Raw genomic sequence first — 24,692 nt, forward strand, 5'->3', positions numbered from 1 at the left:
TGATTAGATTATTAAAATCATTTTAAAATTCATTTGAATGGTCTAACTATAGTAAAAGAGTCAAATTTGTTTTTTGTTTTCTTTTTCGTCTCAAAATTAAGAATTGAAGATCAGTTTAAAGAAGTGTAATTATGACTAACCATTTACCATATAAAAAAAATTTCAGGCTTTTCTTCACCTAGAATTAGAAGGCCGTGTTATAATTTAATATGTAAGAACTTTACAGGTTTATCTTGTGAAAAGTGACCATCATGAATAAATGGTCTGTTACTTTACTTCTATAAATGAACGGTTTTTAAGTAACTTCTCTTTTTAAATAATATTGTATAATCTGAGATGATAAAGAGAAACTGTAAAGATTTAAATATTAGTTTCAAGAAAACATAACAATTCTACTCCTTTTCTTTTCATCCATTTTTAATTAACTTATATATTATTTAATGAATGTGGGAAAATTGATATAAATTAACTTATAGTTTCTAAAGTAAGAAGATGACAGTTAGAAAAAAAAAAAAAGAAAAAAGGAAAAAAATTGATAACGGTGAAGTTAGCAATGAATTAGAAACCGTTGAATGTGGGAAAACGCAAAAGTGGTCCAGCTGCCAATGCTGGAGGACAGTTAACCTAATGAATGAAATCTGAAGTGAAAGAGTTAAAGAGAGTACAAATTGGTAAACCCAAATATTAGCATATACAGAGTGTACCGTCTAAATTAAGAAAGCTAAGAGATAGAGAAAATTGTGAATTTTTCAGAAATGGGTGCTGCGGAATCAGTCTCGGAAAATTCCATCCATGAATTCTCGGTCAAGGTAGAGGCGATACTCAGAATCTCAACATCAGAAAACCCTTATTTTTTTATTATTTCATTTTGGAAACAATTATAGAAATCTCTTATTATATGGTTCATGGTTGGCACAGGATCCCAAGGGAAGAGACGTGAACCTCACCACCTACAAGGGGAAGGTTCTGCTTGTAGTTAACGTTGCTTCAAAATGGTATTTTTTTTTTTTTGCACCCTCTTTTTTCTAACTCAATTTTCTGTGTTTGTTATAAAAATTCGATCTTTCTTTCTCTTTTTCCTTTTGTTGCTCCTGGGTTAACTGATTAACTCTGTGGGTGTGAATTACAGTGGATTTACGAATTCCAATTACACCCAGTTAACTGAGCTTTACAGCAGATACAAAGACAAAGGTGCTGTTTTTTGGTTTAGTTGTTGGGCTTGCATGTTCTTGGATCCTAAATTTGTGTATTTTCAGTGACCAATCACTTTTGAAATTGGTCAGATTGAAGGGCTTGAAAGGAATATCTTTAACTGATCATATTTTAGAGTGTTTTGTTGGTTGATCTCAGGTCTTGAGATACTGGCATTTCCATGCAACCAGTTTTTGAAGCAAGAGCCGGGGAATAGCCTGGAGGCAGAGCAATTTGCCTGTACAAGGTACAAGGCCGAGTATCCCATTTTTGGAAAGGTATGTATGATGCTGGTTGTCTGTGTAAGGCATCTGGATGATCTAATGCTTGATTTTGTGCCCTAGATGTTGGAATAGAAAGACGATAAATTGATTTTTTGGTTTGCTGTTCTAATTTTATTTTGTAATCAAATGCCGATCGGTGCAGTAGCTTTAAGTTGGTAGTCATTAGTATTTTTCAAACGGGAAGGAATAACAAGCCCTATTGCTTGAGTCCACTGAATACAACTTAGGATCCTTTAAAAGTTAAAACTGTGATCTAGACATCTAGTTCTGTGTCATTTTTATTATTTATTAGGCCTGGAGAACATACGAATAATTTGGTTAATGGAGTGAAAAGGTGTGTGATAGAGGTTGCCAATAGGCAACTCTAAATTATTCTGAGTTCTTGAGACGTGAGCTGCTGCTGTGGAGTTTCATGTAAAGGATTGCTTAATGGTATTAGCTAAGTAACGAAACAATGAGATAAATATTTTGCTGTTGGCTGAGAGACATGATTGGGATTTGAGCATGCAAATGCTACTATGACAAGTTGGCAACACGGACTACATTGGTAAACTTTTGGCACTTTTGGCAGAGGGAGGTATTGTTGCCATACTTTGCTTAATGCAGTGCCATGAGTAGTGCAGATTGAAGCGATGACAGTATTTCCTTGGTATGTTTTCCGATGGAAGTTTGAAGGGTTACTACACTGAAGCTAAATATATGATCAGGGTTAAGGGTTAAAAGGAAAATAACAAAAAGGTATCTGGATTAGAAATAAATCTACGATTTGCAATCTGCCTGAACTCAGAATTACTGATTAGTCGCCGTGCCTGTTATATGTTTGTCTTAGACATGGTCTGCATCAATTCACACGAACACTAGGAAGATGTCAAGAAAAGGATAAGGAACCAAAAAAGTTAAAAGTAAAAGTATTAATAATATGCTTGGAAAGGGTAGACAATTAGTTACAGCAACCGATGTTGTAGCAAAACTAATTGCAAAAGAGGAGAAATCGATCACATCATTTTCAAAAACTGTTCGGCAATAATTGGAATAGTGGGAAATGTTGGGATAAACCAGAAAAATTTACGTAGAGTCGGATCTAAATGTTGGTTAGATAAATGTCATATATATAATGGTTTGGGCTTTGATGGGATATTAATCATGTTTGTGGAGTCATTTTGTGCCAAAGTAGAAATACACTGCACTTCTAATAATAGGTAGGATTTGACAGTGTCTCAGAAAGTCAAGCCCCAGTTCTTGTTTTCCTGTCGCTCAATGTCTCATTAAAATAGGGATGTTGTAAGTTCCATATACCTTATGGTAGGTAAGACTTGACTTGAAATAAAATCCAAATGAACATTGAGACAATGTGCTATATTTTTTACTTATCTGAATTGTACTGTTATTTGGAAATCATGTCATTTAACATCAAAGTGTTGGTCTGGAACCATGAGGAACAGGTCCAGAGTTACAGTTTTCTTCTATTAAATGAAGGCAAGGCTGTGCCAAAAAGCTTTGGCACTGTACTGTTTGCAGTCCATTGGTGTACATGGCTGGAAATAAATGCTAGAATTTTCAGGGGAGGGTTTTTTGAGCTTATTAGGGATTGAGTATATTGTTTAGTTTCCTTGTGGTGTTCTGCTAAAGATCTTTTCAGGGGATTGTGTACCTTGGATCTTCAGAGAGATTAACATATTTTGTTACATGGTTTGTGATATTTTCTTTTTTGGCCTTCTTTATCTCTTTTAACCCTTATCTGTTAACAATTTTTCCCCTGAGGATTTCTTATCCTCCAATTTTGTGTCTTGCTCTTAAATTCTTTGTTTATATTAGAAAATGGTTAATACTAAGTACTGTCATATGAGCCTTATAAAATGTATTGGTGAAGGAAAAGAGATAGGAAAATCTGTTCTTGTGTTGAGACTTGGAATTTAGTTTTTGAAAGCAATGAAGGCTTGATAGATGCCAAATGAAAAGCATGTTGGCATTGTGGTTATGTTTACAAATGAGAATTTAGTAATACTGTTACAGTCTAGATTTAGCTAATTATTGTTGACTTGTTTCTTGGTGAGTTATGCATATTTGCTATTGCTATATTAATTACTACATATGGCTGTAAATTCCATTATTTAGCATCATGTTGTTAGCTACATATATTAAATTCCTTTTTATTTGCAGATACGTGTCAATGGACCTAATACAGCACCTGTCTACAAATTCCTTAAAGCAAATAAATCAGGATTTTTGGGTTCTAGGATAAAGTGGAATTTCACCAAGTTTCTGGTTGACAAGGAAGGGAAAGTCCTAAAGCGTTATGGTCCAACCACCTCACCGCTGTCCATTGAAGTACTTCTCTCTCTCTTTCTCTCTCTCTCTCTCTCTCTCTCTCTCTCTCTCTCATGTAAGATTATGCAATCTCACAGGGCACTCTAAGAATATGCAATGATATTTTGTGTGAAAAATGTTGATAAGTGTGGCTCTTGAAACTTGAAACTATTCTCGTTTGCCTTTACAGAACGACATCAAGAGGGCATTGGGGGAGGCTTGAAAGACTCTACAATCACTTCAAATTGGTGCTCTCTTGTTGAAGATGATCAAAACATAAGGAATGTATATTTGTAGATGTTTCTTCTAGTGTTGATTTCTTATATATTTCATGTCTAGGGCTTTAGAATTCTGTTTTGGTTTTATGATGTAAATCATTACTTAAATTGATTAATGAACATTAGTTTGAGGAGTTTGTTTTGATGATTGTGACCTAAAAATGATTTCTCTTTGGGTTGTAATGAATGAAGATTGCAAGTGCAGGCTAACTAGTCTTCCCAGATTTTGATAACGGGATCAAATAATTCTTGACTTGGACTCTGGAGTTATTTGACAAAGAAATTTCCATATATTCTCTTTATCAATTATAATTTTCTTTCTGGTGTAGACTCCATTATGGGAAGGTAAGTATTGAAAGAGAGATGTTAATAATGAACACTATTATTTGGTGCATTTCACGTGAGCCATATATTGAACACTAATAATGAATGAATCTTACATGGATTTTATAGGATACTAAAAAGAAAAGTAAAAATGAAATGAAAAATGGGCCCCTAGCATCTTATCTTCTATGATAAAATCCCATTCAGATAAACCTCCCTAAATAATTTCCAATGACTGCACCTGAACCATGTGACCATTATGACAATCACTCAATCATTTCATACCTTGTTAATGAGAACTCAAGCTATTATATCTATATATTCTATTTTAATAGTTTCAGTCATATTCATCAAAATAACTATTTCTTTAACTCACTCTAGCAAGGTTTTGTAGTCAAATTTACAATACAATTTTAAATATTTAAACTTTTTAGGATATATTAAAAAAAAATCTGAAACACATGTTTCTGGAGGAGATATTCTTAGAAAACATATTTCGGATATCATCCAAAATACATATTTTCCAGAAAGTGTAAAATTTTAAGAGATAATTTTCTTTCTTGAATTATAATAATAAGCGCACCTATAAAATATGAGGTGAAGAAAGGAATAGTGAGAACATAAGCCCACCTTACATTGTACTGGACTGAACGCTATAAATCATAGGTTATTGTTTCCAGCACCACCAAAATTACTAACTTCACCAAGCCCATGAACAAATGCAGAAATCGATGTGGGACCTGCGATAAAACAGGAGGTGAGATGAAAAGAAGGGTTGAAATGAAAGGTTGGAGGTGATGATGTCAAGCTGTTTTGACAGTGACAAGGTTTTGGGTGTGACATGCAGGGACACGGTACACGTGACTGTGGAGTGTACTGTGGGCATGCATATGAATAAGTAGATTTGATGAATGATGATTCTTACTTATATTCTGGCCTCGTGTGGAAATCAGAATGCATGTGTCTTCTCACAGTCACATTCAACGATCGATCGATATTTGTTGCATTATCATTGGTTTCTCTCTGTCCAAGCTTCTCTTCCTCCCTCCACACATTCATGTCTTCTTAAGATTTTTTTTTTTCTCACTTTGTTTGTTCTACATGATATATACACCATTACTTCATTCACTCTATAAGTTTCTTCTTTTCAACCATCTACTATGTTCATCTTTATTTCTCACATCTACTCTCTTTAACTTACACTCTATCCATTTATGTATATTTTATATTTGGAATGTAAAAAGGAAAAATTAAATATACTTTTAGCTTTTAATTTTGACTTCAATTAAAATTTATTTATGTTTCAAGCTACAAAGAAATAAATATAATTATTCTATCTCAAATGCATTAACTTAACATATCATAAATATTTTAACCTAGTACTCAAACTTTTTATACCCTTTGATTAAACTTAAATACTTATTAAATACTTATTTATTTTTAAAATTTAATGACTAAAATATATTAAAATTTAAAATATAAACAAGTTTTAATTTTGGAGAGTAAAACCTAAAATCATATTTAAGAAAAATATGAAAAATTCGATAAAAGAAATTAATCAAATTCTATTTATGGCTTCTTTGTTTGACTGAACTTAACGATACAAATAAATTAATAAATTAATATATGCGTTTAATGTGAAGAGAAAACAGAAAAAAATAGTTTTGAAAAATCGTGGGGTTTAGTTGTTTAATTTTATTCTTATCTTGTCAAATCAATCATGTTATGCAACTTTTAAAAAAGTCCTTCTTTTTCTTACCTATTTTAATGTAGCAATTACAAATATTTACTTCCTTTTCTTTTTGAATTTATTTTCTATAATCTCTCCGACATAATCAAGACACTATGGTTGAATGACATGAAAAATTAAACAAGTGAAGATAAAAACTAGCGAGGGAAGATAAATGAGAAATAACGATGCTAAAAAAAGAATTTTAATAAAATGAACTTATCAAAGTTTTCAATCTCTTAAGTATACTATATCTTAGTACAAAAGTAGGGATATAGTATAAGATGAATTTTCTATACAATGTAAGGTTTTTAGGGCATTGAGAAATAAGAAAAGAAAATTGAATAAAACAAAATATGTTATGTTTTGATGTAAGTCTAAAGGCAGAGGTTGTAGAATATTGAAGGGACAAAAAGAATTCTTCAAACACAATAATTGTTGGTTTGTCGGAGAAATGCTTAGGTTTCAGTTGCTGTCACACTTCTTTTCATTTTTATATTATATATTCGTTTAAGCTATTGCATTACGATAATCAAATGTTTTACTATCAAAATTTACAACAATAACATTACACTGTTTTTTTAAGGAACAATAACCTACGTACTATCAAAATTAATTAAGTATTCAATTGTATTTTGAGACCTAATAATCCAAAATTTATTCATTTAAAAAAATACCTAAACAAAATAATAATGATATTTTATAAAATACACTAACACATGGAAAGAAAAGCTATATTCACTATACTCATATTAGCAATGCCAACTCAAAACTAAGAAGTCATAGAAAAAAAATCATGAAATATATAAAAAAATAACGATTGAATTAAAAATTATAATACTTGTTTCCAAATGAATTCAAATATGCGCACTTGAAAACTTGTATTTGACCTAGATTTTTGGTTGTTGAAGTTTTAGATAAAAAAGATATGATGATCACCCAATTTTAGAATCCTTTCCCATTAATTGAGAAACAGAGAATCAAACAACATAAGAAATAAATGACATACACTTGCCATGGAAGACATGGAAGAAATAAAAGATTAAAAAAAATGTAAAGTGAGAGATAAATACTATAAATAAAAGAATACATGAAGAAACATTAAATATCACGGAGATCTTTTTACTTAATCAATTTTATCTGTTTTATACTTTCGAATATAATTGATGAAGCTCCTCCATTCTTTTCAATTTTTCTTTTTAACAATAATTATAAGATAAAGTTTTGCAATAATCTTTTGTTGTTTTTGAAATATTAAAAAGTTGAAATTTAAAGGTTCTGATGTACATGCAACATTATTTGCCGGTGTAAATATCTTGAATACTAAAAAAAGTTCTATTGTCGTTTCATAATATTATATAGTTGCTAAACATTTTTTGTTTTTTTTTTTCTTTTTCGTAACATTACAAAAGACTCTTAATTATTTACCTAAAGATCTTTAGCTCACGACTCATGGGCACCATATTCTTCTATTTCTATTTTATTTTTAAATAACCAAAAACTGAGATATAAAAATTAGAAGATATTAGACTAGAAACAATTCCGTAAAAGATAACAATATATTAAAATTTAAATTTAATACTATCTTACAAAGACTTAATTAATAATATAATAAGTTAACCCATTATATATTTATTTTCAAACATGAGATTTCTAACTAATTTGAATTTTGGATATTGGACATATATATTTGTGAAATTGCCTATAACTATCAGTATATTTATCTTTCGGTAATTGTTGTTTATATGTATTTTTAACGAGTTAAATATATTTTTAATCTTTAAATTATTATAAAAAATGTTTTATTTTTAAATTAAATTATAAAATATTTAGTATTTTATGAAAGAAATATAAAATAGCTTTTTTAATAAAGGATATGTATAGAATGTTTTTATAATGTGAGCAAATGAAGTTTCATAATAAGTTATAATATTGTCTTTACATATATAGGAATAATGATTTATACAACTTTCATAAAATGTTATGGTACAAATATTTTTTAATGTAATTTAGACAAAAAAAAATTGTTTATTATAAATTAGAGAAAAAAAAACTCATGCATTGTTTTACCTATGTATTTATCCAATTCCATCAATCCTAAAACAACAGGTTTAATAATAACTCATATTATTAATGTATGAAAGTAAGAGAAAATATAGCCTAACAATACATATACATGAAAGATAAATAACTCTTAAACATCAAATTTCCTGCTAATTGCAACCCATTGAATCATGTGACAGATGAAGAAACAGTTTCTCAAAAGTCACTCTGCTATCAATTAAACTCATCAAATCCTCTCAATAATATACGTAATTTTCATCTGCATAACATATCTGAGTCCTTTCATCGAATACGGTCTTAGATTTTGATACCAGAAATGGAAAAGATATTGAGAAAGAGATATTCCATGAATGATGAGAAGGTGGAATTATGAATAAGAAAGTTGATGAACAGTTGTAACACAGAAATAGAGAAATGATAAGTGTGTGAGGACATCTGAATTAATGGAAGGAAGAAGATAAATATAGAAAGAGTGTGGTAGAAAAGTTAGGATCATGATATTTTGACAACTTTTTTGACAACGGTACATGTGTTATTATTTTATCGGTCTATTTGAATTTATATTTTAAAAAATATTTAAAACAGACCAATTATAAACTGTCCCGTATGCATTATAAGAAAGTTGTTAAAAAAGCTTTGCAAAAAAGTTATTATGGAGACGGACAAGGAAGAGTCTTACTTAGCAGAAGTGGATGAGAAGTCCTTCTCAAAAGGGTTTGGCGATAAGGAGACAAGGTCATAGGTGTCACTTAGATATCTTAGGTGGACAGTGGGACATCTCCTATTTCCATACCCACGGGCCACAATATGCAATCAACCACATATTTCCTTCACTCATATCTTCAACCTTTCAACCCCTTTCCCTATTTATATATATATATATATATATATATATATATTCATGCTTAAATTCTCGCCATTGGGACCACACCCTCGTCTTCAACTTCAACACCCACCTTCCCAAGTTTCAATGACAGCAACTTCTGCCATGTTCTCATCGCTCAGGGCTTCAAAGCTTCGACCTTGGGGGCGCTGTTCCAACTACATTCGCCAACAGAGGACCAGGCTTTACATCATTTGGAGATGCACTGTGTTACTCTTGTGCTGGCATGAGTAATTTCATCTTGTTACAGACTATGGTTTCCAAATTTTGCTCATGAATTCTCCATGTTTTTGGTGAAAGTAGAAGAATGAAGCAGGGCGTACGTAGTGATTAATGTGTAAATTAGAATATGTATGAAGAAAAGGAGTCAATGATTCTAAGGTGAAGTGATTGTAAAATCCGCCATTGATTATAGTTTTGACATGACAATCACTTTTTAATTTGTCTTTAGTAGCATTTTGGTTTTATCAATTTCGACGCTATAACGTTATGGATTTATGATCCACTAATGTTTCTGGGAAACAGAGTGTTGGACATGGCTTCCTTTATATAAACTAATCCCTATCTGAATAATTTAATGTATACATCTAGCTTCTTTTGAGCAGAGTCAGATTTTAGAAGGTAAGATCTCCCATTTTATTTGCAGTAGTGTTTAGTAATTACTTTATTATTTCAAAATTTATTCTATATTATAATCCTTTTAAATTTTTCTCTCATTGTGTTGCCTTTTTTTTGTTGTTTTAGATTTTAAGTGATTCTAGTGCTTTCCGTCGTTGAGTGTGACAATAAATCATGTTTTCACTTACATTCTTTTTTACTTTCATCAATTTTATTCCTTTGTTAAATTTAACACTCAATTTTGCATAATTCAATTGTAACTTGGTTTAAATATCTATATATATATATATATAGATATATTTTAAAAATAAAATTAGATATTAATAAATGATCAATAGATTTAATAAACAACAAACAAACTTTATTAAAATAGATTTTAATTCTTAATTTTATTATCAGTAAAATTTAAATCTATCTAAATTTTACAAAATCGATTTGTAAAATAAAATTCACATTTTCTTGTATTAAAACTATAATATTAATTCAAGTATTATATTAATTAAAAAATAAAATGAAACAATATAGAAAAAAATCTATAAATGATATTACATTCAATTAAAAAATATAAGGTGAACGATTTATAATCTCACTATATTAAATATTTCATTTCTTAAAGAGTTATAAGTAATATTAGAGAGAAAATGAAATAAATATGGATTAGATGTATAATTTTATTATCTTGAAAGTAATATCATGACATTATATTTCATTGTATTAATGCATTAGATATTTTTTTCTATTTTCAATTTGTTTGTTAAGCATAAATGAATGTTAAACTTGAATTGGGTGATAGCAAAAGTTGCATGATAGGATGGATTCAATAATGATGAAAGATAGAATGTTGACAGTATATAGAAGTAGTTCTACCTGTTGTCTACTTTAATTTTTTGAGTTGTTGGATATAGTTAATGTCTGAAATTGATATTGAGAAAATAATGTATTGTAAAAACTCTTCATTAACTTGAAAAAGTAAATTTCCAAAATAATGAATCATCTTTCAGTAACATAAAATAATGGAAAAAGTCTTTTTAAAACTTTTTTTTATAACTTTTTGATAACGCATACGTGACAATCTATGATTGATCCGTTTCAAATATTTTTTTAAACATAAATTCAAACAGACCAATAAAATAATGACAGGTGTCCTGTTGTTAAAAAATTGTTAAAAAAAAATTATCAAAATATCATTGTCCTAAAATAATATAATATTTCTTATAAATAATACGATAATTATATTTAAGTCTACGCCTGGCTCACGTATAATTATATTCAATTCATCATAACCACGTAATATCTTTTTAAGACTCAATTTACTATTTTATTTTACTGTTTATAACATGTTAATATAGTCTTTTAATTTTTAAAAACATATCATAATAACTACTTTTTATTAAATTAGCAACTAAATTATTAACAAATAAACAGTAATGGTTTCATGATAATTTGAGAATTCAATGATATTGATTTAACATACCAAAGAGTCACAGTATCATAATTTTAAAAATTAAAGAAATTCCTAATTTATAGTACAATTTGAGCAGAATTCCCATTCTTATATATTTCAATGCATATATATATATGAAGAATAATTTGTGGTGCAAGTTATTTACATCCACACAGAAAAAGTGGCAAAAGGCAATCACATGCTGAACTTGAAATAAAATAAAAAGAAATAAAGAATATAAATTTTTAGGCTATGATTCTAACGAGATGCGTGGTGACGTGTGTACCGTTAAAATGTAGAACAAAATCTTGCACAGTGTAAGGAAGTTGAGTATTGAATTGAATCGAAACCCTTTTTATTGTCAGACATTTTTCGTCTAAAAGAAGACAACATCGTGTTTGGTCGCAATCTTAGCACTGCACTCGACCAACCACACCCCAATTTAAGGTGAGTAATAAGAACTATATTAGTTAGAAGAAATAAATAAGATATAAGTAAAAAGATTAATAAATAAATTGTTTTAAGAGTGTTAATATGATATCTTATATAAATTTGTTTACTATTTACTGTTGTCTAATATCTCCAATGTCTCTTTTGAAAGAGTGTCTAATTTCTCCATTACTCAATTGAATAACTCCAAACTCAAAACACTTGAATGAATAAATATAAGAGGAATTGCTCTATGCAGAGAAAAGGATTTGAAAGGTATCCAAGTGGCTGAATGATGTATAGAACAGTTCACGTGAACAGAAAGCGACATAACAATTTTCTTCTAATAAACCAAGAGACAGCCAAAGCCAAGATACTGGTATATGTCTCTTAAGAGAAACAACCATTTTTCATATCCTAATTTTCTTTTCCCACCATAATCATCATCTTTGTCATACTATATTCGGCTCCAACAACAAAACCTTAGTCACAGACAATACAGCAGCAATGAAGTCATACAGAAAATTAATTAGATGCACCAATTTCAGCTCAGCATGAAAGGAACCCAGCCATATGACAGGCCAGAAGTGTTATTAATGATGACTTTTTTCTCTCTGAGAAGATTCCTTTAGAAGAGAAATTATATGTGTGTGACATGAGCCAAACTGGCATAAGAATTAACATCACTTTTATCACAAAACCCCAAGACATTGGGTTTATGAATCTGTTATATGTTATATAACTTTTTCATGTGGAACTTAGAGTTACACTATGATTATTCCTAACAATTAATTATACAAAATTGCTAAGAAAAGATAATATTTTCTTAGATACTATTGGACCTACATGTCCATAAAAAGACTTCCAAAAATAAAATGTATGACCAACATCTCCTTCCTGTGTTATACCATCAAACACACCAATGGCCACAACTATATACAGGAAGGGTGGTCTGATTCAAAAGATCTTCAAATGATATTCTTCTTTAATTTAAATCATGCTTCACAAACTTCTTCCAACTTTCTCTTGATCGCTCAATTCCCCTATGAAAAGCAACGTTATTTCAATACAACATATCTAAATATTACATCATATAATAGTGCTATAACTGTAACCTGAACTGTATCAATGGAAGCATCTAGCATAAAAGTTTCAAGTGTATTTTCAATGATCTTTCATCAAAATATCTTGAAATGACTTGGCATGGAAAGTAAATTTTTTCTCAAGATTGGCATGAGAGGCTAGAAAACTGACTTCGTAGTAGGCTCACTTTTAATTTTGTATTCGGATGACGTTATATCTTTTAAAATTTGTAGGATTAATTTCATCTGAGACTTGCTACATTTTTTATAAGCATGGATATATTTACTTTTAAAAAATTATTTAAACTCACTTTTAAAATACCATTTCCAAATGCAAAGCCATTTTTTACGTTATTTTAAAAAATATTAATTCTTTCAAAGTTCTACCAAACTTTTAGTAGAAATAGTCCAAAACTGTCATCTTTCCATTCCAACCTAAAGTTTAGAGAGATAGAAACCATAAACCTGATTCTGAATTGCTACAGGCTTTTGACCTGCCAACTTTCGGCCAGAAGGAACCCGTGCCACAGATGTAGCAGCTGCTACAGCAGCCACACGTATTCTGCCAAATTCATCATGCATTCCTTATTCTTATATTCAGTTTCCACTTAAAAAAAAAAAAAAAAAAAAAAAAGCAATGGGAAATAGAGATGAAGAAAAACAAGCTAGAAAGTTTATATCACCTTCTATGTACATCAATATACACATCAGTCTCGTCCACAATTTCTTCCTGCAAGGATGAAAATTATTAGAAAAATTTCTTTATTCTAAGGAAAACAAATTATACTTTCTTTTTGAAGCACCAATAATGCACAACAATCCCATGTAACTAAGGTAATCTTAAAGGAACAATAGCAAAAGTGAATGACCGAGCTGTGATTAGTGCAAGTGGAGGCTACCTGAAGGAGTTCTTCAAACACGTCTTCCAAGGTAATGATGCCAATAACTTCATCCCCATCGTCAACATTGTCAAGAGAGTGGTGGGAACCATTTGTTGCTGTGACATCCTTCTGAAATTGTTGTTCTGCAGCATGCTTAGAGAGTTTGTCAATATTGACAACCTTTTCTGATTTCTCGTAAAACCTGGCTAGTAATGGCATAGTTAGTTGAGAACTCTGCTTTATGACTTCTTCATCCTTGGATTTCTCAATGTTACCAGTTGCCAGAGGGTACTTTGTCTCTCGTGTAACCTTGACTACAGCTGCCATATGACTGCTTCCTTTTTGAAACTCGTTGAGGATATCATATAGAGGCATATCTGCTGGAACTCTGGATTAGTAATGAACAACAGTTTAGTAGAATGAATGAGTTAGATAGACGAAGTATAAGGTCACCGTTGGTCAAACCTTGGAATTCTCCGGATGGAAACAGCACTGACCGGGGTCTCTGTTTCAGCTCTTACAGTAAGAAGGTTCTTCACCTAGCAAATAGAGTGGTAAAATGTTGTTAGCAGTTAGTTCTAGAAAAACATTTTTCAAGCATTTCTGAATCACTGTGTGTAAAAACTCACTAGTAAGAGTCCAATTATATTTTTGGGGTTTCCACTGTATACAGGAACACGACTATGGCCTCGTGAAAGAATTTTCCCAATTGCTTCCCTGTGATTAAGCAGAAAAAAAAAAATCTTCAGCTCAAAATATATGTAGGTCAAATAACAAAGTAAAGGTAACTAGATGACCTTTCTCCCTTATTTTTGGGAATGTTGTTCAAAAAATAAATTACCTTAACTTACTCAAAAAACGGTTCACTAGAAGTTAACCTGACTTTCAATTGAAAACTAACCCCACATTAACTACTCTACTAAAAGGATACCCTTTTTTAATCAGTCCAAAGAAATAAGGAATGTGATATCCCAGAATCAGCAATGCATTTATGAAATACAAATATATATCATATGCATAAGAAAATCAAGTGATAAATATAGCACTTGATAATTAAGCGCAGGAATTAACTGAATATCTGAAGTACTAATTATTATCAATTAAGTAATACAAACCTTTTTCCAATTTAATATATAGTATATAAAATAATTAGTCAATGCCTACATTCAAAATGGAAGGGAAATTAAAAATTAAAAAAGGAACCTAGGGTGAAATGAAATGTAGTGCAATGCATTTGATGAAGTTCATTTTGTTCCATCCTATTTTAAACAACGAAACAATGGAACAAAATATCATTTCATTTCCTTTCACTTCATACCACCCCTTTTCATCAATTCAAACACAGCCATTGGCATTAGCAGTAAATTACATTCTGTTCTCTCTATAAGAGTGTATGCGTAGTAATTAGTTAATAACACAGAAATGCCACAGCACATATTCCAGACAACAGATAAATTTCTGTCCGTACTGGAGTGCTGCAACATATCTTGCTTTTACAAAATCATTCATTGATTTACATGCTCTGCCACTTCAATGTAAATCATGGGAAAATAAAAAGAATGAGAAAAATATTCACGCATACAATACACAAGTTCAGGTTAATAATAGACCGATAAAGTGAGGTAAAACTGTGTCAGGTAAGTGACATCAAGTAGTCCACATTCCACAATAATTTGGTTACAAATAACTATGCCTTCTGAGATTGCTACATGATCTGACCAGAAAAGCCAATAGAAAAAAACGCACCAGTCCAATTTGGAAGCCACATCCAAGGAAAATGTAGATTCAATTGGTGTCATGGCCTCCTCGGCAGTCTGCATAATGATGTAGAAATGTTTTATAAAATCAAGCCAATATAATAGATATATCTGGGTTTGAATTTATCTTGAAACTGAAACAGAGGGTTGTCCTGAAAGAGTGGGTAAATTAACATATCCATAGACTACTATTACTGGGATTATTACCGTAAAACAATAAAGAGAACCCAGCTATAGCTTTTCAGAACATGTTGCTAAGCAAAGGAACTGGCATGGATGATGAAGCAAGGACCATACATACAAATGTAGATTTGAAATTCGAAAAATCATATGACAGTTACTTCTTTGCCAGAAAAACATGCTCTCCTAACTTAGGCACTCATGATAGTCTTATTCTACAGCTTTAAACACAGAGCCAAAATATCATACATTTAGGGGCATAAATTGTCTCATTGGCACGTATATTTTTACTTTTCCAAATATATCAGGAGCAAATTTCACGTCATTCATATATTCTGATGTAGGGAGTCTTTAAAGAAATGACAACTGTCAAATTCTTTGTAACATATAGTGGCAAGAGATAGAACTATCAGAATGCCTTTCTCCAAGCCAACAGTAGCTACCTTCTCCGTGAGATCTAATGCTCCGCTGATAATTGTTGCCTCGTCATGAGTGAGTTCACCTCCTTTACCAGCCTTCAATGGTAAAAGAAAGAGAAGTCAGGGGAAACAGAAGTAATTGAAGAAATAGAAAATTCATCATAGAGAAATAGTCAGCATTCCTTTATAAAATGTATCAAAGTTGTTTTTTAAAACAGTAATAAATTAAAAAGCTATACAAAATGGTCATAATTCAAACAGATTATACCTCTTGGCTATGGATTGAGACAAGGGCTTTCAACTGTGCTCGTCTAAATAATGCATGACTATGACCAAGTAAAACATCCAGAACCTGGAAGCATAAATGTAAAGATCTACAAAAGCCACAATTCATTTTGAATAAAAATGTCCGCAATTACGAACAATGTCGCATATGTCTTCAGAGAAAAAAATTAAAACAGCTTAATATGACTACTGAATGGTTCAACCTTAGATAACCTGATCCAAATTGTCAGAAGCCCTTTCACTATAGGGCATAAGGTTACTAGTAATTGGGATAACTGAAAGAAAAATATATTTGAGCATATCGCTACATAATCAGAGTCATAAAAACAAGAAGCAATATTGTAATGGGTAGGTGAAGTTGTGTATCACCTTTACAGCATATTGGGGGTTGGAGAATGATATGATTTGCATATAATTTCTTCAGTTAAAATTATAATTTAGACAAGCATAGGCCTTACCTTTCCAATAGGAAAAGCAATAGGATAACAGATGATCATCAGAACACGTACGAGTCCCACAAAATTAGCACCAACATAGAGCCCATATCTCGTGCATATAGCTTGTGGGATAACCTATTCCAAAGTGACATTGCAACAACACTCAGTGTAATTTTCTGCTTAAATACTAGTGTATGATGCCCGACATCTGGATTGGAAAAATATTGTACCTCTCCAAAAGCGAGAACAAAAGTCACAGATAACAGTACTGCTACAAACGGATGAAAAATTTTGTCAAGGTAAATTGGAAGTGCCTGCAAAATCAAAACGGCAGGAAAGGAAAACACGAAATGAAGGACCCACAAATAATCATTAGTTGTTATAACATCAGCTACCTAAAAGCAATGTTAACATAAATTATTGGTTCTGTGACATCTGTTATAATTGGCTTTTTTAGCTCTTTTCTCTTTTGGGATCATCATTCTTGTTGACCAAGGGGAAATAAAGGAGCCATCAATTTCAACTTGACTACAGTATAAACTTGTTCATTGAGCATACATTTACAATTCTTTGAGAACGTCAAGATTTTTCAGGATTTTTCAAATTAATTATAGGTTTATTCTAAAACTGATCCAAAAACTCAGAACAGAGATTTCTCTCAATTTCTTCAGCCTAAGTTCTCACTTAATTAGCATTGTATTTTTGTAAGAGCTGTACAGATAAATATGATGACCTTGACTCAGTTAAACAAGAAATGATTTTGTAGAAAAGTTACCATCTTCTTTAAATAATAACCCTTAAGTAATTAACAAGCAGTGTGGGTGTACCACTTTGAACACCAAACTGAAGTGCAAAATGAAATCCCTAGAATTCTCCAATGAGGAAATCAAGCCAGCAAAACATGTCCGATTTCTAAATTCAAGGTACCGTACTATATCATGTACCTTTTTGCCTTTTTGATTATTGAAAGAATAGACAATTGTTGGTTGGTTGGTAGGTTGGTTGGCTGGTTGGTTGATTGAATTGAACTATTAAATTAAACCCTCTCAAGAAATGGCCAACAATGAAAATGATCAGGCAATACAATTTCTTCAAGAAAACAACGAGGATAAAAAAATTTACCATACGAACATATTTACTTCCGTTGATCAATAAGAAACCAATTATGCAGGGTAATCAGATAGCAATTATTTTTACAAAGAAAGCAAACCCATTTGATCAAGGATTAGAATTCCCAAAACGAAGTTTAAAAATACCTCCATGGCACAGGCGTTACAAAGGAGCAAGGTGACAAGCAACTGATGCTGCTTCTGAACAACCGGCAAAATAGCAGCTGCAAGTGTGAACGAAAAGGTCAAAGAGAGAAACAAGAGAAGAAGGAGGTTTGGTTGAGAATGTTAGGTAAGGTGGTACCAGCTTGTTTCTTCTCGGTGGAGGAACCACTCTGCTGGAGAATCTCAAGGTCAACGAGACCCAGAGACATTAATCCAAGAGTGAGACCAGACATAATCCCAGCAAAGAGAACAAGCAAGCAAGAAATTCCAGCATAAATGAACCACCAGACAGTCCCAAATGGAATATCCTCAGCATCGTAGACGAAATTCCCTGGTCGGAACTCCATCAGACCCATCCTCTGCTCATGCAACATACTCTGTTGCTTACACTTCAGGAAAGCAAACTAAGTAACAACCTCGAAGAAACAAAACAAAAACATACGCACCATCACGAGGATATTAATAATAATAATAATATTTAAGAAAATATAAATGTACCTGCCATTCTACATCGTTTTGATCGTGTCATTTGTTACTTAAATAGAATGTGTCGGTATCGGTGGTCACTGTAACTTAGGTACGTTTTTATTGTGTTGGGCCCAGGCCTAATTTATTGTGGATTCTGTTAGAGTAGCCCGTTTTCGTTCAACTCTTTTTTTTTTTTTTGTGCTAAATGGAGTCCCTGCATTAACTTACCCAAAATAAATAGACAGAGAAAATATTTCATGTCTTTTAGTGAAGATAGATGTTATCGTTGTAGATGAAAAAGTCTAGAATACCACACTTTGCAATGGATTCCATGTCTTTCTCAAAAACGTTATGCTCAAAAGTCTTCATTAGGTATTGAGAAGGATTTGATAACTTGATGTAGAAGACAAGAAACAATTAATATTTAATGTTGATTGACAAAAAGTGTGTAATTTCTCTTTTGGATGTGGATAAGTTATATATAGGAGGAAAACATTTTATTTATGTGGTGTAGATTTGTATAACGACTTATCATATCACATAGTTTGATGCATCACTAACATCTAATGCTATGTATAGATTAGATTGTACTTCTAATTTTTTTCCTTTTTAAAATCTATAATTAATAGAAATTACCTAATGTAGAATTTTTTTTTTAAATCTTAATGTATATTGTTTTATAAATAGACTTTATTAAAAAGAAAAAAACATAAGAATAAAAAATTATCTCAAATATATTTTGATATTAATAATTTTTCTAGTGCTACATTTTCTTCAATATATGTATAATTATCTATTTCTTATAAAAATCATCCTTACATGAAAACCACGACCATCAACCTTTTGTTAAAATAGATATTATGGATAATATAAACTTTTTAAATATGAATTATGAATGAAAGTATTGGTGACTATCTATTATTATATTCTTTTAGTAGTAATTTTGATTTTATGAAAAATATAATAATTAAATTATGAGATTATGAAGAAGTTGAAATAATTTTGTATTCAAATTACAACAATTAAATACATTGTATTACATTTTAGTATAGTGAAGATAATTATATTTACAGGCACGTTATTTGTATCGAAATTGTTTTCAAATAAAAAAAAAATATGATAATTTTTATCACTGTGATGGATTTTCAACAAATATTTTTAGGGTATATAAATATATAAAAAAAATGAAAAATATAAAATATATAAAACATGTTAAAGTTTAAAAAGATTAATTTAAATTATATATTAATTTATATAAATATAAAAAAAAAATTGAGGGATCCGGCCTTGATTTTAACTATCACATTCAAATGTGGTTTTATATAATATATTAAATGACGAGTGTTGTAGTAGTTGAATAAAATAATATTATATTTTGTAACTTAACGATAAAGTCTATAGCATGGGACCAAACAAAAAGATACACTTTTTGACAGATAAATTTTTTATTTTTATTTTTATTTTTTTAAAAAATACAAAAATTTATATTTTTATAATTATTTTACTTTTATATTATATATCAAATAAATATAAAAATGTGTAATAAAATAATGTCACGAAAGACAAGGTTGGTAGTATTACTTGAATAAAATAAACTAATTGTTTTTATAATGAAATGAATAAACTTTTGCTTTCTTATTTTTATTATAGAATATATCGAAGGGTAGTATTTGGCCCACCCACGCTTTCTCAATAAAAGTTTAAAGGCATTAGGTGGGTTAGGTTTCCTTAGTCAAGGGGCAAAAGTGTATTCTTAACGCTTATTGTGTTCTTTGATGGAAAGGAGGATATAAATCAAAAGTTCAAGCATTTGCAAAATGATGAGTGCTTGAGTGATTTGATATTTTCAGTGTAAAAATCAAATGCATACCTTGTTAATTTAATGAAAGACTAAGAGGAAGTCTAATCTCATCACATTTTTTTATTACTCAATAATTTGGTTTTAACTTTGAATTTTTTATCACCACCATATTTTACCATCAAATTGTTTTAATTACAAATTTAAATAACATTATGATTTCTAATAAAAGATTGTCAAATCCTTACGTTTCAATTTTTTTTTAACACTTCCCTTATGATTTTCCTATTATCCATTTTCTAACTTTCTCCCAATTGTGTTCTAATCTTTTTTTTTCTAATAGGAATGTTTTTCTTAGGTTTTGTTTTCATGTTATCATTCACTCATGATTTTAGGTTAATCGTAACAATAATTCATTATTCATTATGTCAACGTCGATTTGGTTTAGTTGGTGTGGATTTTATCTTTAAGTTAATGATGTAACATTCTTATGTCGTCTTCTTTTCAACATGAATGGTAACAATTTCTCCTACTATGACATAAATTTCATGATCAAATGTGGAGTTAATGTTATCTTCTAAGCTTGTTGACCGAAGGTTCTCCTAACAAGACGTTGTATGAGGTGTTAGCATAAGCAATCACATATCGTACTTCGACAGTTTTATATCTTATGCTTCTTTCGTCAAACTTGTCACCTTTGGTTTTTACTTGCTCTTTCGAGAATCCAATATAACAATTCGATCATTGTAAAGCATATATATTTCTCTTGACAAACCTAATCGCTAGAAAGTTTTCCAATATAATATGTCAACCAAGCTACCTTAGTCCACCAACATTTTCACCACTACAAAATTGGCGAGTTCAACACCAAGGGATTGTCTTTACCAAGGTTAATGGCTTGAAAGTCTTCATCTGTGAAGATGATGATCAACATACTTCACTTGGTCCTTCAGGTTATGGCATTAAAAGATCAAATATCATCAGGTGTTTCTTCCTAGTACAGTTTGATGTTCCTTATGTTGAAAATCTTCCTAATATAATGTTAATAACACCTTTTAAGAGCATGTTCCTTTCCTTTTTGACATTGTCTTTTCTCTCTATGGTCGACTGTTTTCTCTCTTCTCTAGGATGACCTCTTTTGTGGTTGCGAACATCTCTTTCATATTCTTTTCTATAGGATGGTCTTTAGGTGGGAGTTTTTGGGCCTTCTTGATATCTTGTATTCTTGATCTATGATGTTTTCGCTATCTTATCTTTTTGGTACCTAGCCTTCTTAGTTTTTGGGAGCATGGTACTTATGAAGTGACACAACAATCAAATTAGTATCTCAAAAAGGTTACTTCTATAAACCTTAAATATAAGAAAAGTTAACCTTTCATATATTCAATTATTTATACTACTCTTAATGAACTTTTACTTGCATAAAAAAAACCAAAATGTCTACAAATCACAATTTTGGTTGTTTAAACATAATATTGTTTAATTGTGTCTGACAATACTAAGTTTGTATTAGATTACTTCTACTTTGAATAGAAATAATCTTTATATAATCTCCATAACTTTATTGTATTGTATATATAAACATAAGAATTGGAAAGCAAAATAAATACAAAGATAAATCAAGAGAAAAAATTTCATAAAATATCTATATTAGTTCAGATCAATTAGTCCTACATTAATTCTCAATCTCTCACCTCTAAAAAAATGGTTATGTTATCAAATGAAATTTATAGAAAACAAACAATAATTACAAACTCAATATAACAGTCAACATATCTAAAAGATATTATCTTAAAGAAAATATCAACCTACATTAATTCTTAAGAGATTATATGTTTTATCAATCACCATAAGACAATATTAAAAAAAATTAGTAAAAAAAGAGTTGCCCAACACACAAAGAAAGATAAGAAGAATTTCAAAACTAAAAACAATTTCTTATTATTTGAAACTTGAAAATACTTTTGAAAGTGTGAAACAACTTTGTCAATCATAATATAATTTTTGATCAAATTGATTACAAAAGTTAATTGAAATATCTGAATATCTACTTATAAGGTTTTGAAAGTTTAAAATAAGAAATGACTATCAAACATATAATCAATTATTCTCATATATTTGTAAAAATAATTACAAAGCTTTCATTTTAATTAATTAAGTAGCATATCTAATTGATTGAATTCTTTATTCATTTAATGATGTAAGTTTATTTAATCAATTATGAAATATTATAATGGGTTAAAATTTTAAGAACGTTAAAAACACTTAATATATTAACTGGTTTATTTTCATTAAGAAAATGGATACTCAGCTATACTGGTTTAAAATCTCTTATTTAATCAATTACAGAAAAACTCTAAAACATCCACATCTTCATCTCTCAATCACTTTCAAAACATTTTGACTTCAAACTTGAGACTTCCCTTTCAATAGTTTTCATACATCTTATCTATTTTTTAGTTTTCATTTATATTTTGGTTTATTTTTCTCAATTTTTGTTTCCATTTTTTTTTGTTTTTAAATCTTTTTTTAAAACTTGATTCTAAATATTTATTTTCGCTATCGTATTTTCAACTTTTCTGCGACAATTTGATAAGCCAAAAACATGGTTATTTTCATCACTGTTTCTATCATAATTTTGATTGTTGTTTTACTTTTTATACTTATTGTTTCCATATATTACACTTTGGATTGATGTTTTATTTTTAAATTTGTTGTTTTTTTATTTTAATTTCTCGGTATGATTTATTGCTTTCCTTTTGTTGACATTTCAATTTTTGTTTTTACTAATATTTTTATTTAGTCAGATCCACTTTTTGTATAAATACAAATTTTATTTTATAAATCGATTTTATAAAATCGAATTATATTTAAATTTTACTTATTAAACAAATAAATATTAAAATAAACTATAAAAACAATATTAATAATAATTTTAGTTATGTAAAATAAATATTTACACATATTAGTAATTATAATAAATATTAACAGTCATAATATTTATATAATAAATTGACATATATAATTTAGTAGTGTTTGATTAAAAAAATATAAATGAGTAATTTCTCTCTTAAATTTATATAAAATTTACGGGAGCGCTTTAATTCCCATGAGTTATAATTTTGTACTCCCTCTTAAAGAGCATGCCCACCCTGTTGTTCATTGTCCATTTAATGAGGGTAAAATTGGGTTATTAGATTTTATGGGGGTGCAATCTGAATAATAAGTTCCAAGCAGCATTCATTTTGTAGGCCACACGAAAGTGACGTGAGTCTGGGAAAATGACAAAAAGAGAGAGAATATGACAAAAAAGTGAGGAAAAACTAAAATTTCACCAAAAGATATTTAATATTAAGAAAATGATATTTTAACACCAATTTTTTCACATTATTTTGACACTACACACGTGTCAAAATATAGTTAGACGATTTTAAATTAAAAATTTTTTGGTTTTTCTCTTCCAAATATTCCCTTGTCTCAGTTATTTTTAATTTGAAATCGTTCAATCACATTTTGACATGTGTGTAGTGTCAAAATAATGTCAAAGATTAGTGTTAAAATATCATTTTCCTTAATATTAATTGTGTGCCAATTAATTATAGAAACATTATAATTATTGATATTTTTTAAAATATAAATATTCTTACATATTTATTTTATATAATTAAAATTATTATTACTAGTATCATCATCAATTTATTCTACCTAGTTTCAATATAAATAATCACTAAATTAGTTTATAATAAACGTATTATTTTATGATATTTTTATTTTTTGTTATTTATTAATTTTAAATGTAAAAGATTAAATAGGTAAATAAAGAATTAAGTAATATTAAGTGGTTATATTCATGATTTAAAGAGTAATTTAGTGATTAATGTCAATTTCCTCTAGAAATCCAGACCTTATGCACCTAAGATAGGCAGTAGTATTTATGCAATAATAATAGTAAATCTTATTAAAAAAAAACAATGTTTTGCAGAACATTGATGTATAGTAAAACTAAAAGCATAATTAATCCTTAAAAAGTCGAGAAAAGACTCAGATTGGTGAACCACAAGAGTAAGTGATGTTACAAGCGTCTCCAATGTTGAGTGTGTACTGGTGCACAGGTCTGACAAGGAAGGGTGGCAAGCGAAGCAGAAGTTCACACACACATTGGCTGTCCACTTCCTTCGCCCACCGGCAACAGTTATCTTCTTCAGGGGTCTGGTGGTGGTGTCTGTGACCGTGTCCATGTCTGTGGTTATGTCTGTGATGACTGTGACTGTGGTGCGTCTCTCCGTCACCATCTTCACCGTCTGGGGGTGGAGGAGAATCAGCCGGTGGCGCTCCATGGCGGAACGGCAACCTGGAACATGCATAGTTCACCAGTGCAAATTGTGATCCACAGAGTGGACGCGGAGGCTTTGCCACCGTAATAAGTGGGGGTTTTATTTGGCTCTCCGTCTTTGTGACTAATGTTAGTAGCAATAGCAGAGGCAGTGTTATTAGGTTGAGAATCTCCATCATGTTGAATGTTCATGTGATATGATACGAACCTTTGGAAGGTGCTTATAT

At 30.1% G+C, this 24,692-nt stretch overlaps 3 protein-coding genes across 4 annotated transcripts; 1 reads left to right on the forward strand and 2 right to left on the reverse strand.

Moving 5' to 3' along the window:
• Nucleotides 1–563: 563 nt before the first annotated feature.
• LOC106756688 (probable glutathione peroxidase 5) lies at nt 564–4,270 on the forward strand. The gene is made up of 6 exons (XM_022779069.1): nt 564–809; nt 919–995; nt 1,130–1,191; nt 1,351–1,469; nt 3,636–3,803; nt 3,973–4,270. Exons 1-6 carry the CDS (start codon nt 756–758, stop codon nt 4,003–4,005), a joined length of 513 nt encoding a protein of 170 aa, XP_022634790.1. The 5' UTR covers nt 564–755; the 3' UTR covers nt 4,006–4,270.
• A 7,595-nt stretch (nt 4,271–11,865) lies between these two features.
• On the reverse strand, nt 11,866–18,402 carry LOC106756670 (putative DUF21 domain-containing protein At1g03270). Of its 2 annotated transcripts, XM_022779071.1 has the most exons (14): nt 18,365–18,402; nt 18,006–18,282; nt 17,849–17,925; nt 16,823–16,906; nt 16,614–16,727; nt 16,139–16,222; nt 15,895–15,966; nt 15,261–15,328; nt 14,144–14,231; nt 13,980–14,053; nt 13,533–13,902; nt 13,317–13,363; nt 13,099–13,195; nt 11,866–12,594 (listed from the first exon to the last, which is right to left on the reverse strand). In XM_022779071.1, exons 2-14 carry the CDS (start codon nt 18,238–18,240, stop codon nt 12,586–12,588), a joined length of 1,419 nt encoding a protein of 472 aa, XP_022634792.1. In that variant the 5' UTR covers nt 18,241–18,282; nt 18,365–18,402; the 3' UTR covers nt 11,866–12,585. The 2 variants fall into 2 exon arrangements, with proteins under 2 accessions (XP_022634792.1, XP_022634791.1); XM_022779070.1 differs by lacking the exon at nt 18,365–18,402 and having other exon boundaries at nt 18,006–18,333.
• A 5,656-nt stretch (nt 18,403–24,058) lies between these two features.
• LOC106756858 lies at nt 24,059–24,692 on the reverse strand. The gene has a single exon (XM_014639461.2). The coding sequence runs from the start codon at nt 24,642–24,644 to the stop codon at nt 24,174–24,176; it is 471 nt and encodes a 156-aa protein (XP_014494947.1). The 5' UTR covers nt 24,645–24,692; the 3' UTR covers nt 24,059–24,173.

Source organism: Vigna radiata, chromosome 3, assembly GCF_000741045.1.
Source record: "Vigna radiata var. radiata cultivar VC1973A chromosome 3, Vradiata_ver6, whole genome shotgun sequence".
NCBI lineage: Eukaryota > Viridiplantae > Streptophyta > Magnoliopsida > Fabales > Fabaceae > Vigna > Vigna radiata.

Excerpts from the sequence above, each read along its gene's own strand:
- LOC106756670 (XM_022779071.1), bottom strand. The coding sequence starts at position 18,240 with ATGTTGCATGAGCAGAGGATGGGTCTGATGGAGTTCCGACCAGGGAAT. Across the intron at positions 15,329-15,894 it reads CATTAGATCTCACGGAGAAG|ACTGCCGAGGAGGCCATGAC; the intron begins GTAGCTACTGTT and ends ATCATTATGCAG. Across the intron at positions 13,364-13,532 it reads TGTTTGAAGAACTCCTTCAG|GAAGAAATTGTGGACGAGAC; the intron begins GTAGCCTCCACT and ends TCATCCTTGCAG.
- LOC106756688 (XM_022779069.1), top strand. The coding sequence starts at position 756 with ATGGGTGCTGCGGAATCAGTCTCGGAAAATTCCATCCATGAATTCTCG. Across the intron at positions 996-1,129 it reads GTTAACGTTGCTTCAAAATG|TGGATTTACGAATTCCAATT; the intron begins GTATTTTTTTTT and ends TGTGAATTACAG. Across the intron at positions 1,192-1,350 it reads CAGCAGATACAAAGACAAAG|GTCTTGAGATACTGGCATTT; the intron begins GTGCTGTTTTTT and ends GGTTGATCTCAG.
- LOC106756858 (XM_014639461.2), bottom strand. The coding sequence starts at position 24,644 with ATGATGGAGATTCTCAACCTAATAACACTGCCTCTGCTATTGCTACTA.